Raw genomic sequence first — 14082 nt, 5'->3', positions numbered from 1 at the left:
GTGAGGGGCTGCGCTAGGGCTGGGAGTGTTGACTGAGGTGGGGTTTGGCTGGTATGGGGTTTGAGGGAGGAGCCGGGGCAGGTCCCAGGGCGCAGGTGAGGGGCTGAGGGGCGGAGCCAGGGTCGGAGGGAGGGATCGAGGTCCGGAGGCCGGCTCTCCGGCTCCGAGCTCAGGGACGCGGGAGGCAGCGCGGGGGGCTGCGGGCGGCGCGTGGAGTCCCGGCTCGGCGATGCGGGTGCACCTGGGAGCGCTGGCCGGCACGGCGGCGCTGAGCGGGGCGCTCAGCTTTGTGCTTCTGGCGGCCGCCATCGGCACGGACTTCTGGTACATCATTGACACAGAGCGGCTGCAGCGGAGCGGCCCGGGGGCGCGGGACCCGGCAGGGGCCTCCAACCGCAGCCAGCTCGAACCTCTGAGCTCGCACTCCGGCCTCTGGCGGACCTGCCGGGGTAAGGATGTACCCGGGTACCCGGGGCGGTGGCCGCCACCGCCGCCCCTGCGCGGCGCCGGGCTCGCCCGGGACTTGTTGCTTGGAGCGCATCCGCCCCCCAAGCCCCGGGGCGCGAAAAGCGGTATCTGGGGTCGGAAGGGCAGGTGGGCAGGGCTTCTGGGGCTGCCTTCGCAGTTCCGAGAGGCGCCGGGGCGAAGCCTCGGTCCGGGGTCCGAACCCCGGGGCCCCCGCCCACCGAGTCCTCTGCCCCATCCAGTCCAGAGGCCGTGCGCGCCGCTGATGAACCCCTTCTGGCAGGAGAACGTGACCTTCAGCGACTCGAGCCGACAACTTCTCAGTGAGTCCGGGGAGTGTGGGATGGGGGAGGACCCGGGGCTGGACACCAGTTTGGGAGCTTTTGTCCAAACAGCAGGCGAGGTGGGGTGGGGGGCGTTGGCGCTGCGATGGAGAGGGCGGTCGGGGCGGCCTCTGGCACCGGCGGGAGAGGGGAACGCGGGTAGGAGCAGGAACCAGGGTCCACTTGCTCCACCCGTAACGTGTGGTTGAGGATTCATTCAACAAACGTTGGCTGAAGGCTTTCTGTGCGCCAGGCACCGTGCTGCTGCCGAAGGCCCAGGCCAGGCGCTCAGGCGGCGCACAGACTAGCTGGTGAGACCGAGGTGGAAGTGCGCAGTTACATTTCAGAGTGACAAGCAGCACGAGGGAGGGTGGCTGGGAGCCCGAAGAGACACCTAAACCAGCCCGGGGAGCTGACTGTCACAACCCCTTGTCAGCCTTCTCTGCATCCTCGGTGTTGAGAACAAGCGCTTGGCAGTAGCAGGGATGCAGTAAATATTTGTTGAATGATTCAAGAGAGGCAACCAGGAGGCAGAGGACGGCTCCCTGTCGCCAGGGACCATGTGTCTGTTGTTCCTGGCTGATTTCCCAGTGCCTGGCACGGTGATTGGAACTCTGGAAAGGTGGGAGGATAGAATTTGAGAAAGCAAACGGGCTGAATAAACAGTGGAGGAAGGAGGGAAGTCAAAGTCATAGTTCGATTCACTGAGGCTCGCAGCTGGCCAGACATGGAGCTGAACGCTCTCCATCTGTGTCCTCATTTCATCTCCACAGCCTCCCTATGAAGTTCTTTGTCATCTCTGTCTTAATCTTTATTTTTCCAAAGAGGAAACTGAGGCCCAGTGAGGTACCACAGAAAGGACATGATGAGGAAATGAGGACTGAGTTCCATAGACCTTGAAAAGTATGTGCAGCTTTTGATAGACTTACTGAGTGAGGCTTGGGGATGTGACTCTTAGAATAAAGACTAGTCCCTAGCATGGCCCACAAGGGCTGCCAGGGTCCCTCTCCAACTCCACTCTCCCCTTTGCTCTTTCCTCTCCGGCTATGCTGGCCTTGGTCCAGTTCCTGGAGGGGTGCTAAGTTTCCTCCTGCCACAGGAACTTTGCACATGCCATTGCCTCCAATTGGAGTCTCCCTGCTCCCATCCTTCCAGCTTGACTTGGTCAGCTCCTACTCGTGCTACAGGTTGTGTGGCATTTTTTTCGACCCTGAGCTCCATGAGGGCAGGGACCACGTCTTTCTTGCCACTGCTGGATTCCCTGTGTTTAGCACAGAGCCTGGTATAGAGTAGCCCATGAGCCAAGGTTTGCTGAGCAGGCATGAGAGTGAATGCAAACTCTATTATTTAGAGGTAGAACTCAATCCAAATTTGTTGAATGACTGAATGAGTATATGAATGAACCAGACTCTTTCTCTAAAGTCCAGTGGTGGGCTGGAAGATATTTAACAATTGGCTGTCTGCGGGAGGGGAGAGTCTTGATTTGTGGCATTTGCCAATCTCTGTGGTGTAAATATTCCCACTGTGGTCAGTTTCAGGCTGTCACCATGATGTCAGCTGGCTCCTCATACTGCTGAAAACTTAACAGCTGACTCTGTGATACAATCCAGCTCCAGCACACCACTGAATGAAGTTCCATTGAAGGAGATATCCCCTAGATGCTTGGAATATGAGGGGGGTGGAGGAAAGGAAGTGGTCTCACGAACTCTGTCCTCAGCCCCAAGCTGTGCTAGGAGGAACTTTGGGTGTCCTCAGAGCATATCAAGAGTAATAAAGAATTCCTGTTCAAAAACTCCTGTGTTGGCTAACAGGCTTCTGAATGTAGTGCTGTGGTCCACAGAGAAGGCTGGAGAAGGTAGCAAGGAGATGGTGTATCAAGCTACTGCAGCCTTAAAACAAAGTTGGTGTCTCTTTGGACTTAAAAATTTTTCCTGTGCAGCTTATTTTATTTATTTTTTATTTATTATTATTTTATTTATTTTTGGCCGTGTCGGGTCTTCGTTGCTGCGCACGGGCTTTCTCTAGTTGTGGCGAGCGGGGGCTACTCTTTGCTGCGGTGCGTGGGCTTCTCATTGCGGTGGCTTCTCTGGTTGTGGAGCATGGGCTCTAGGCACGAGGGCTTCAGTAGGTGTGGCGTGCGGGCTCAGCAGTTGTGGCATGCGGGCTCAGTAGTTGTGGCGCACGGGCTTGGTTGCTCCGCGGCATGTGGGATCTTCCTGGACCAGGGCTCTAACCCGTGTCCCTGCATTGGCAGGCAGATTCTTAACCACTGCACCACCAGGGAAGTCCCCCCAGCCTCCTTTAGATGCAGTCACATCTATGGCCCTTTGCTGGGCTGGGTGCTGGCATTCAGCCTGCTTATCACATCAGTGAGTAAACTGGATGGCTAACCACAGTCACCACTGGTCTGGCCTCTTCCTGAAACTTGATAATGAACCAACCGTGTGTTGTCCAGGGTTTTGAGAAACAGGCAAAACTCACATCCACAGTCTGTTCATCTGTTCCTTTGGCCCTAGGTCTAACGCCCTGCTTCACCACCAACTAGGCACGTGGCTTTGGGCAAATTTCTTACCTCTCCGAGCCTCAGCTCCCCCATGGGCAAAATGAAGATAACTGTCATGTCTCCTCATAAGGCTAATTCAAGGATGAAGTGGGAGAGTATATTTAAAGAGCCTCAGGCAGTGTCTGGCTCCTTTAAGTCTGCCGTAAGTGTTAGCTGCTCTTACTACCATTGTATCATCACAGAGAGGAGGCTGCGCGTCAGACCTCGTGCTCACTGCAAATCACCCCCACAGAGAGCTTTTTCACAGAATCTCTTTATCCCCAGAAAGAGTTTTGAATGTTGTCCAAGTTCTTTTATTATATGAAGACGTTTCATTCCCTTTATGCAGAGCCCATAGAGGAGAGAGGCCAGGTGACAAGCAGCGTGTTCTGTGAGTCAGCCTCCTAGACAAATCCCCGCGGGGGTGTATGGGAAGAACCATTGGTTTTCCCTCCAAGAAAATCCAAGCAGGTAGCCTACTTCAGTACCCAATAAAAATCCACCTTGCTTGGATGTTTTATCTTCCTGATTAGCTCTGGGGATGTCATGGGTTTTGTTCCCTGGCTAGGGACTGGAATTTGTTTTGGTGGCGGGGGGGGGGGGTCTTCAAATTCAGCACAGTTTACATAAAAGAGCCACAGTCTAGAACCAACCGGGCTCGCTGTATCAGCCAGGAGTCTTTTGATGGTAAGTGACGGAAACTCAAATCATACTAGTTGAAACAGAAAAGGAATTCCTGGTCCACGAAACTGAAAAGCTCAAGCCCCCTGGGATCCAGAGCTAAACTCAATTTCTTTTTCTCCTCTCTGGGCTTTGCTTCTGTTTGGGTTCTGCTTTCAACTAAATCCTCTCCAGAATCAGCAGCCTAAGCAGAAGGAGCCTGTTGCCCAGTCATTCCGCAAAACCTCCGGGTAGGTCTCTGACTGGACTAGATTGGATCACGTGCCCAGGTCTGAGCCAGTCAGTGTGGCCGAAGGGAAGGAATGTGCTGATTGGCTGAGCTGAGTCATGTGCCTCTCCCAGCAGGATGTGGGGGGTGGGGTCAGCCACATCATAGATAAGGGCCCTCCTTCCTCCCAGCTGTGTGACCTCTGGCCAGCCACCTCCTTCCATAAATGGGCTGTTTTATAAACAGCAAGGTCCTACTGTATAGCACAGGGAACTAGATTCAATATCCTGTGGATGGAAAAGAATAGGAAAAAGAATGTATATATATGTATGACTGAGTCACTCTGCTGTGCAGCAGTAGTTAACACAACATTGTCATTCAACTATACTTCAATAAAATAATAAATTAAGAAAATAACTGGGCTGTTTTGAGATGAAATGAGATCACAGAAGGAAAGCATCCAGCGTAGGGTATCACCCAAAGCAGGAGGTCAGTTATTGTCTCCTCCTTCTGCTCTAAGTCATATTGTCTCCCTGAACCTCAGGCTTCTCATCTGTAAAATGGAGCTAATCATTGCAAATGCCTTTGCTTAGTGCTGGGGATAAAACATGATGAGACAGGTGGGGTCCTTGCCACATAGGCTTAGTGTCTAGTGCAGGAGACAGATAATAAACACACGGACCAGTGAATAAATTAACATAAAATGGCTTCAAATAGTAGTAGGTGTAACAAAGGAAATAAAACAGGGGCATGTAATAAAAGGAGGTGGGGACCACTTTCAGCGGAGTGGTTGAAGGGCAATAAAAATAACAGTCAATGATTACAGAACAGGTGCTGTGTGCCAAACCCTGTCCTGAGGTCTTTACGTGTTTAACCCATTTAATCTTCACAACAGACCCACGAGGCAGATACTGTTATTATACTCCTCACTTTTCAAATGAGGAAACCGAGGCACAGAGAGGTTAGGTAAGTTACCGAAGTTTGCACGGTAACTGGTTGATCTGGGATTTGAACCCAGGCAGTTTCTATTCTTTTAGAATGATGCTACACCGAGGGTAATTCCAGTATAACGTGAGTGTGCCAAGACCGGAGGTCACGGCAGACCAGGGGAAAAGTTCCTAGCCTGTTTCTTGGGTTCAGAGTTCTGCTATCCTCCACTGCCTACAGGAGGAACTCAACACGTGAGAACTAAGATTACCATGTAGAATTAATAACACTAATAATGTTGACAGGTCATTTTTTTCCATCAAGAGCAAATACGTATCAGGTGCAAGAGATCTTTTCGACTCAGAAGTGCTTTGCTGCAAAGGAAAAGCAAACCCAGAAAAATGCCAAGTCGTTCACGCCAAGGATAACTGTGTGAATGATTCATTATTGCACTGTTCAAAGAATAGCTCGATGGGAAAAGCAGCCTTGCAGAATGCTTGCGAGGTCAGGAAGCCCCGGGGTGGTTAGCAAAGTAACAGTCCTTCTCTTAAAGAGAGCAGAGAAGTATTATTCTCCAGAAACATCAGAAGCTCTGGCGAAAGAAGGAAGTCTCAGGAACCATTTCCCAAAGGGGAAGGTGTCACTATCTTTATTTTCAAACCTTGTCAGTATGACTTGGAGACTCCAAGAAATGCTCAGAGATATTCAGTCCTATTATGCCTGGTAAGGAAGTGGAATTTTATAATTTTTGTAAATTTTCGAGTCTATTGTCATCAGAACATAGCTTCCTTGAGGACAGGGCTGCATGTTAGTTATCTTCCTGATCTCCAACATTATTAGTATTATTAACTCTAGACGGTAATCTTAGCTCTCACGTCTTGAGCTCCTACTGTAAACACTGTAGTGGATTGAAAGGTATCACCGCCCCGCCACAAAAGATGTGTCCACATCCTAACCCTCGGTACCTGTGAATGGGACCTCATTTGGGAAAAGTAACTTCGCAGGTGTAATTGAGTTAAGGCTCTCGAGATGAGATCATTGTGGATTAACCTAAATCCTGTGACAAGTGTCCTGGTAAAAAAAAAGGAGAATCACAGAGGAGAGAAAAGAAGGTCATAGGAAGATGAAGGTGGATGGAGGGATGCTGCCACGAGCCAAGGAATGCCAAGGATTGCCGGCAACTGCCAGAAGCTGGAAGAGTCAAGGAAGGATTCTCCCCTGGAGTCTCTGAAGGGAGCGCGGTCCTGCTGACACCTTGATTTTGGACTTAGGGCCTCCAGAACCGTGAGAGAATAAATTCCTCCTGCTATTAAGACACCTAGTTTGTAGTAATTTGTTATGTCAGCTCTAGGAAATTAAAACAACGATCTCATCTATAGAAGTGCACCCCCGTCACTGCCCACCCTGTTTTTCTGCATCATCACACTCATGTCCTTTGTGACACTCGGTCTGTAATTATCCCCTTTATTTCCTACTAGTCTGTCTCCTGTACTGGACTGTGGTCTCCATGAGGGCAGAGACCTTGTCCCCTGCAGCAGCCCTAGGCTCTATGGGGCCCATAGACGTTTGTTTCTGAGTGAGATGTGACTGGAGGTGGGGACATTTCCAAGTAGAACATAACTCAGAATCAATATTTATGTCCCCAGACAGCAGTCCTGAAAATCAGAAAATAAAAAATACCAAGGCACATACCAAAAAAATATATATATACTAAACCAAATTTCAGCAGGAGATCTTACAGCTTTCCCAGCGGGTGTCCTGTTCTTGCACAGACATTTAATTGAACATGGACGCGAACTCAGCAGCAGCGTTGGCTGGGGACCTCACACATGGGACTGCTGGGCCAAACCAGCTCCGGGAAACCTCATTACTTTCTAAATGAGAAATGATTTCATTTCTCAGCCATCATCTGGAGACAATGCCATGCAGGAGACAGAGCTTACAGAACCAGGTTTTCACACCAGCTGTTGTGCTTCCTTTCCCAAAGTTTTTCCTTTAGAAAGAAAGGAAAGAAAGAAGGAAGGAAGGAAGGAAGGGAGGGAGGGAGGGAGGGAGGGAGGGAAGGAAGGAGGGAAGGAGGAAGGACTACAGGTCCCGCCCCCTGGAATCACATTTTATCGTGTGACAGCCCCGGAAAGGAAATCAGCTTTGTTTCCTCGACTTGCCAAGGCTGGTGGCATTTAGGGTCTTGAAGACAAAGTGATTTGATCACAGTGGAAGTCCGACTGAGTGATTATCTTCATCATCTTTATTGTTGGCAGGGTTATGGTTTATTTAATACTTGCTCTATGGAACTCTCCATTTTCTCCACACACATTGTTCTTATGATAATACCATGAGCTGCACATTATGACCTCCATTTCATGGATGTGAAAATGGGGTTCTGAGGATTAAGTGACTCACAAAAGACAAGCAATTTGGGGTCAGAGGAGGGGGGGATGGATGCTGGTGGCACTTTTCTGAGTCGTTCTTTCTCTGGCCTCCCCCTATTCTCTCCTGCTCATCCCCCCACCTGTCACTCTTCTCCAGCAGAGGATGCTTCCAGTGGCTGGGAAGGATATGAACTCCTGCATCCTTGCTGGCTTTGCTCCCTGCTGAGCCCTGGAACCTGGCAGGTGCTGGATACACACTTGTTGACTATCGCCTCTGTCCTCTGGTGAAGCCGCATTCCTTCACGTCTTAGCTGCAGCTCAGCCCCTGTGAGATTTTCTCAAACACCCTGGCTGAGTTGGGTCCCACTCTGTCTGCTCTCTGTTCCAACCTTCATAATAATGGTACCATATTGACACCCACCCAGATCTCCCACTGAACTCTGCTCTACTGTAAACCACTGCTTGTGGCATCTCTGCTTGGGGTCCAGCAGGCATCTCCCCCTTGACAAGTCCTGGTATCCACCGCAGCCCACTCTGCCTCCCCCATCTTTCCCATCTTGGCAGATGGCAACTCATCCATCCTGTGGCTCAGGCCCTAAATCTCAGTGTCACCTTGCCCCTCTCTTTTTCTCCTACTCTCATCAAAGTGGTTGCTTGTTTTACCTTCAAAATATACCTGGGACCTGACCACTTCTCACCACCCCGCTGCTTCCATCCAGGTCCAGGGTTATTGCAGTAGCCACCCCATGGTCTTCCTGCTTCCAGCTGGGTCCCTGTACTGTCTTCTCGGCCAGCTGAGAAGTTACCGCAAGCTTTGGTGGCTTAAAGCAACAGGAATTTATTGTCTCAAGTTCTGGAGGTCAGAAGTCCAAAATCAGGGTGTCAGCAGGATTGGTCCTTCTGGAGGTTCTGGGGGAGAATCCATTCCAGCCCTCACTCCTGGCTTCTGGGGGCTGCCGTCCATCCTGGTGGTCCTTGGCTTGTAGAAGCATTACTCTGATCTCCATCTCTGTTTTCACCTCATCTTCTCCTCTGTATTTCCCCCCCTTTCTCTTATAAAGTCAAAGAAGATATACGGATTGCCAACAGAGACATGAAAGTATGCTCAACGTCACTAATATTAGAGAAATGCAAATCAAAACTACCATGAGGTATCACCTCACACCGGTCAGAATGGCCATCATCAAAACATCTACAAACACTGAATGCTGGAGAGGGTGTGAAGAAAAAGGAACCCTCTTGCACTGTCGGTGGGAATGTAAATTGATACAGCCACTGTGGAGAACAGTATGGAGGTTCCTTAAAAAACTAAATATAGAACTACCATACGATCCAGCAATCCCACTACTGGGCATATACCCTGAGAAAACCATAATTCAAAAAGAGTCATGTACCAAAATGTTCATTGCAGCTCTATTTACAATAGCCAGGACATGGAAGCAACCTAAATGTCCATCGACAGATGAATGGATAAAGAAGATGTGACACATATATACAATGGAATATTATTCAGCCATAAAAAGAAACGAAATTGAGTTATTTGTAGTGAGGTGGATGGACCTAGAGACTGTCATACAGAGTGAAGTAAGTCAGAAAGAGAAAAACAAGTACCATATGCTAACACATATATATGGAATCTAAAAAAAATAAAAAAGGTTCTGAAGAACCTAGGGGCAGAACAGGAATAAAGACACAGACCTAGAGAATGGACCTGAGGACACGGGGAGGGGGAAGGGTAAGCTGGGACGAAGTGAGAGAGTTGCATGGACATATATACACTACCAAATGTAAAATAGCTAGCTAGTGGGAAGCAGCCGCATAGCACAGGGAGAGCAGCTCGGTGCTTTGTGACCACCTGGAGGGGTGGGATAGGGAGGGTGGGAAGGAGGGAGATGCAAGAGGGAAGAGATATGGGGATATATGTATACGTATAGCTGATTCACTCTGTTATACAGCAGAAGCTAACACACCATTGTAAAGCAATTATACTCCAATAAAGATGTTTAAATAAATAAATAAATAAATAAAGTCATTGGGTCTCACCCGAGATGAGCTCATCTGGAGACCCTGGACTTCGTTACATCGGCAACGACTCTTGTCCCTAATGAGGTCACATTCACAGGTTCCTGCTGGATGTGAACTTGGGAGCCGCCTTTCAACCCACTACGCCCTCTGCTGTCCACTCTCAATATAGTGGCCAGAGCGACCTTTAGAAACTGCAGTTAAATTCTAGTTTCTTCCGCCCCAAACTGTCTGGTGGCCTCCATCTCATTCAGAGAGAAGTTCAAAATCTTCCCGATGGCTCAGGAGCCCCACGTGAGCTGCTGTTAACTCTGCCTTCCTCCTGCACTGCCTTCCCCTCCCTGACTCCCCGCTGCCCTCGCCGGCTTTTGCCAGCCTCAGCCGCACCGGGCACACGCCCTTCCATCTCAGACTCCGCCCCCGCCCCCCCTGCGGCCCCTCCCTTCCGGCCCTTCCGCAGCTGCCTCCCTCGCCTTCTTCAGGTCTTTGCTCCAATGTCACTTCTTCAGTGGAGCCACTGCTCTGGCCCCTCCTCTGCTTTATTCACGCCCCGCCCCAGGAGTTTGTCACCACCTCTCAACTTTGTCACTTATTTGTTCACTTGCTTGAATCCACACAGCCCGACGAGGGCAGGAGTCCTGGTGGATTTGCCGCTGAATCCGCTGTGCCGGGGACAGAGCCTGGCACAAAGCATGCACTCAATACACGTGCTGAGTGAAGAAGCGAATGAACAAGAACAATACTTCCCTCGCAGGGTGTGTGAGAATTACTTGAGCTGATACTCATACAGCACAAAGTCTGGCATAGCTGAGCCTCGATAACTGTTGCTATTAATAATATTATTATCATTATTATTATTATTATTTGCGGTACGCGGGCCTCTCACTGTTGTGGCCTCTCCCGTTGCGGAGCACAGGCTCCGGACGCACAGGCTCAGTGGCCATGGCTCACGGGCCCAGCCGCTCCGCGGCATGTGGGATCTTCCCGGACCGGGGCACGAACCCGCGTCCCCTGCATCGGCAGGTGGACTCTCAACCACTGCGCCACCAGGGAAGCCCTACCATCATTATTAGAAGCAGCAGTGGTGTTGATTTCTTCCCCCAGCGTTTGGGTGCTGGCCTACAGGAGGTGCTCAGTGAATGTCTGTTGATTAACAGAAGGATGTTAGTAACCTGCTGTCCTCCTGTCTCCCCTAAGCCATGCATGGGACGTTTGTGATTCTGCTGCCCCTCAGCCTCATCCTGATGGTTTTTGGGGGGATGACAGGGTTTCTGAGCTTCCTCCTGCGAGCCTCCCTCCTTCTCCTGCTCACGGGGACCCTCTTCCTCTTTGGAGGTAGGTGCCCACCCTGCACGGGGCCCGGGTTCCAGGAGGGGCTGTGCCCGATCCTTCAGAAGGGAAGGGTTGGGGGGGTCCCATCGCTTCTAGGGCTTGCTTCCCCCTCCTGTGATCTCCTAGCTGGAAGGGATCAGGGTCCCTGGGTCTGTGTTCCCAAGAGAGAAGCATAGGGGTGAGAGCAGATTCTGAGAATCGCTTTGATTATTTCACAGAAGAAGCGTGTTATGAGAGCGTCAGTGTTAGGGCCATGGGCTGGAGGGAGACCCTCACTCTGGCCACCCTCAGTCTTTCATGTGCACCTGCCATCCTGACAGGCGTTGCTTTGATTGATTAAAACCAAACTCACAGCTGGTTGTTTTGTGGCCTCCCTGCTTCTGGTGCATTTGAAATGGACCTTAAAAAAGAACAAGAACAGTAATGACACACACACGCAGAATCCATGGAGGGAAATAAAGAAAAGTAATGCCTGGAGGTGAGAATACGGTGAGGGTCTGATCCCCTCCACCCACCTGCTATTATTATTAATATTGGCATTAATAGTTTGCCCAGTGACTAATTCTCCAAACAGCATCTTCCAGGGGAACTCTCCTGATGGAGAAATTCTCTAATTTGCCACGAAACAGGCAACGAGCACTTGGCGTGTGGCAGGTGCCAACGTGGAGCTGAGATGTTCATTTAAATTAATAAAAGTTTAAAGAGCTGTGTGGGGCCAGTGGCTATGGGACTGGACAGTGCGTTCTAATAACGTATGCATGGAGCACTGCCGTGTGCAGGGTGCTGCTCTGGGGGCTGGGCATCCAGGGTGGACCTTCTGGAGCTCACATTGGGGCAGACAGGCATTGGTTAAGTTGTTTCACAAACAAATTCTGACCTGGGAAGTGATGGAGGGCCATGTGATGCTGTGAAACCCCACGGTGGGTTGGACTGGCTCGTGGCGGGGTGGGGTGGGGTCCAGGAATCGCCAGGAGCTGAGATGCGGGGATGGGCAGGAGTTACCAGTGGCAGGAAGGGAGGGGAAGGGAGGAGGGAGCACACTGAACAGAGGGGCCGGCAGTGGGAAGGAGGGGCAGTGCCCGGGGATGGGGGTCTGATCTGCTCTCCTTTGCAACCCCTTCAGCCTTGGTGACCCTCGCGGGCATCAGCGTCTACATCGCGTATTCAGCCGCCGCCTTCCGGGAGGCGCTGTTTCTCCTGGAGGAGAAGGCCCTGCTGGACCAGGTGGACATCCGCTTCGGCTGGTCCCTGGCCCTGGGCTGGATCAGCTTCATCGCCGAGCTCCTCACCGGGGCGGCCTTCCTGGCAGCAGCCCGCGTGCTCAGCCTGAGATGGAGGCAGGACCAGGCCATCTGAGCCCCGATGCCTGGTCGTGGTGGGAGGGAGGGGCTTGGCGTGGGGGCCTCATGGACCCATCTCGGTGGGCTGCGGCTTCCTCTTCCTCAAAGGCCACCACCTGAGAGCCGCTGTGGACCGGGCTCCAGCCCTGGCTGCTATCTGAGTGCTGCCTGGCACGGTGTGTGCTCTGTCTAGGCACGTGTGTCTCGTATGGGCTGGAGGAGGCTGAGTGCCAAACCCATGAAAAAGCAAAAGCACCTCCTTCATCATGTACAGAACTTACTGATTGCAACCTCCGTGAGTCTCCTCTGGCTTCACTTCATCCTCACTCCTGCCCTTTGGATGGGTTTCTCTTCTTTGTTAAAGAAACGGAGGACCAGAGAGGTTAGGTAAGTGTTGCAAAAACACACAGCAAGCTAGAGGCATGTTCTCCTTTATCACAGCTTTTCTGAGCAGGTTCATGCCGGCTGGCTGCGACGTGGATCCTGTGTGTGGAGGATGCTGCGTCTCAGACACCGGGCTTCATGCTTCCCGCGACCTGGAACCAGGCAGGAGGCACCGTGGGAAATTGGAGGGCAGGCGGCAGAGATCTGGGCTTCACAGCAACCAGGAGGTGGACGTGTCCTCCCTGACCCCAGCTGGGCTCGTGCTTACCTGGTCTAGAGTCCTGAGCCTCAAGCAGAAAAGGCTCAGTTAATGCAATGATTCTCCGTGGTCAGCGACTCGCTTTTGAAACAACACAGAGTCATCCCAGAGACGAAAGCCCCTCTTGGACGTTCAGGCGGTCAGTGGTCCCATTCATGTGTCACTTCACAGGTGCCAGGAGGTCCTCATGGGAGGAGAGGAAGGGTCAGCAAGCCACAATCAGCAGGAAGGGCAACAAGCAAACTTGTGATGCCCAAGAGGCGCTCATTGGCAAGCTCACCGCGGAGGAGAGAATTACCCGCACTCACACTTAGTGGGAAACAGTGATCCTCCAAACACAACGAGCATCTCCTGGACCATCGGCTTTGCATTTAGCCTTCATTCCCAACGCTACCTGTGAGCTCAGGACACCCCGAGCCTGTGATAGAAATAGTTTCCACATCAAAGTGTTGATGGAGCCCAGTTCCCAGGTGTAACATCCAAGGCCAGTGAGATTTAAACACACTGGGAAACACATAACCAGTGTCGTGTGCTAAGTCCTCTGACATCCCCTGAATAAGGCCTATGCATGGGCATCAGCAGATCTCAACCCTAACACCCCACTGCAGTCACCCGGGGAATTTAAAAAATGCCCAGGTGTCACCTCAGGCCATGAAATCACAGTCTCTGGGGTTGGGGGCCCAAGCACCGTTAGCTTCCAGAACTGCTCCGGTTTTTCCCGAAGTACAGCCTGGGTTGAGATGAGCACCAGACTGGCTTAGAACCCCGACAGATGCCTGTGTGTAACTTTATAAAACACAGGTGGGGTTTCCTGTGGTGATGGTCTCAGCTCCATAAGAGGCTGCATTTGGGGGAACGACAACAATAAAAACCTCAAGAAGGAGAGCGGCCTGGCATCTGGTTCATACTAGCGCATCTCAAATTCATGGAGATCTTATGAAAATGCAGCCTCTGATTCAGTAGGTGGGGTGCGGGGCTGGCGATCCTGCGTCTCTAACCAGCTTTGATTGGGAGGATTTACACAGCGTAAACACACGCGGTCTCCTTGAAAGCAGCAGGGGTTGTGGCTCGCTTCTGCACTAGCATGGGAGGTCTGTACTATCACAGGCCGGGTCCTGGTGACACATATTGCAGCCCTTCTTCTCTGAAATGATGACACCCCATAGCAGTTGTGTGGCCAGAGGAAGATGTTTTCTTGGCATGGCTACAGCGAGTCTGGGTGAGGGG

General features: G+C 51.5%; 1 protein-coding gene across 2 annotated transcripts; it reads left to right on the top strand.

Annotated features, from left to right (window-relative positions):
• The first annotated feature begins 229 nt into the window (after positions 1-229).
• Positions 230-12228, top strand: TMEM114 (transmembrane protein 114). 2 transcript variants are annotated; one of them, XM_060124380.1, is made up of 4 exons: positions 230-449; positions 708-788; positions 10738-10875; positions 11996-12228. In XM_060124380.1, the coding sequence occupies exons 1-4, from the start codon at positions 230-232 to the stop codon at positions 12226-12228; spliced, it is 672 nt and encodes a 223-aa protein (XP_059980363.1). The 2 variants fall into 2 exon arrangements, with proteins under 2 accessions (XP_059980363.1, XP_059980364.1); XM_060124381.1 differs by lacking the exon at positions 10738-10875.
• Positions 12229-14082: the final 1854 nt, after the last annotated feature.

Source organism: Lagenorhynchus albirostris, chromosome 15 (assembly GCF_949774975.1).
Source record: "Lagenorhynchus albirostris chromosome 15, mLagAlb1.1, whole genome shotgun sequence".
In the NCBI taxonomy this organism is placed as follows: Eukaryota; Metazoa; Chordata; class Mammalia; order Artiodactyla; family Delphinidae; genus Lagenorhynchus; species Lagenorhynchus albirostris.
The sequence above is the reverse complement of the archived record's forward strand: the minus strand, read 5'-3'. Positions and strand labels throughout refer to the sequence as shown.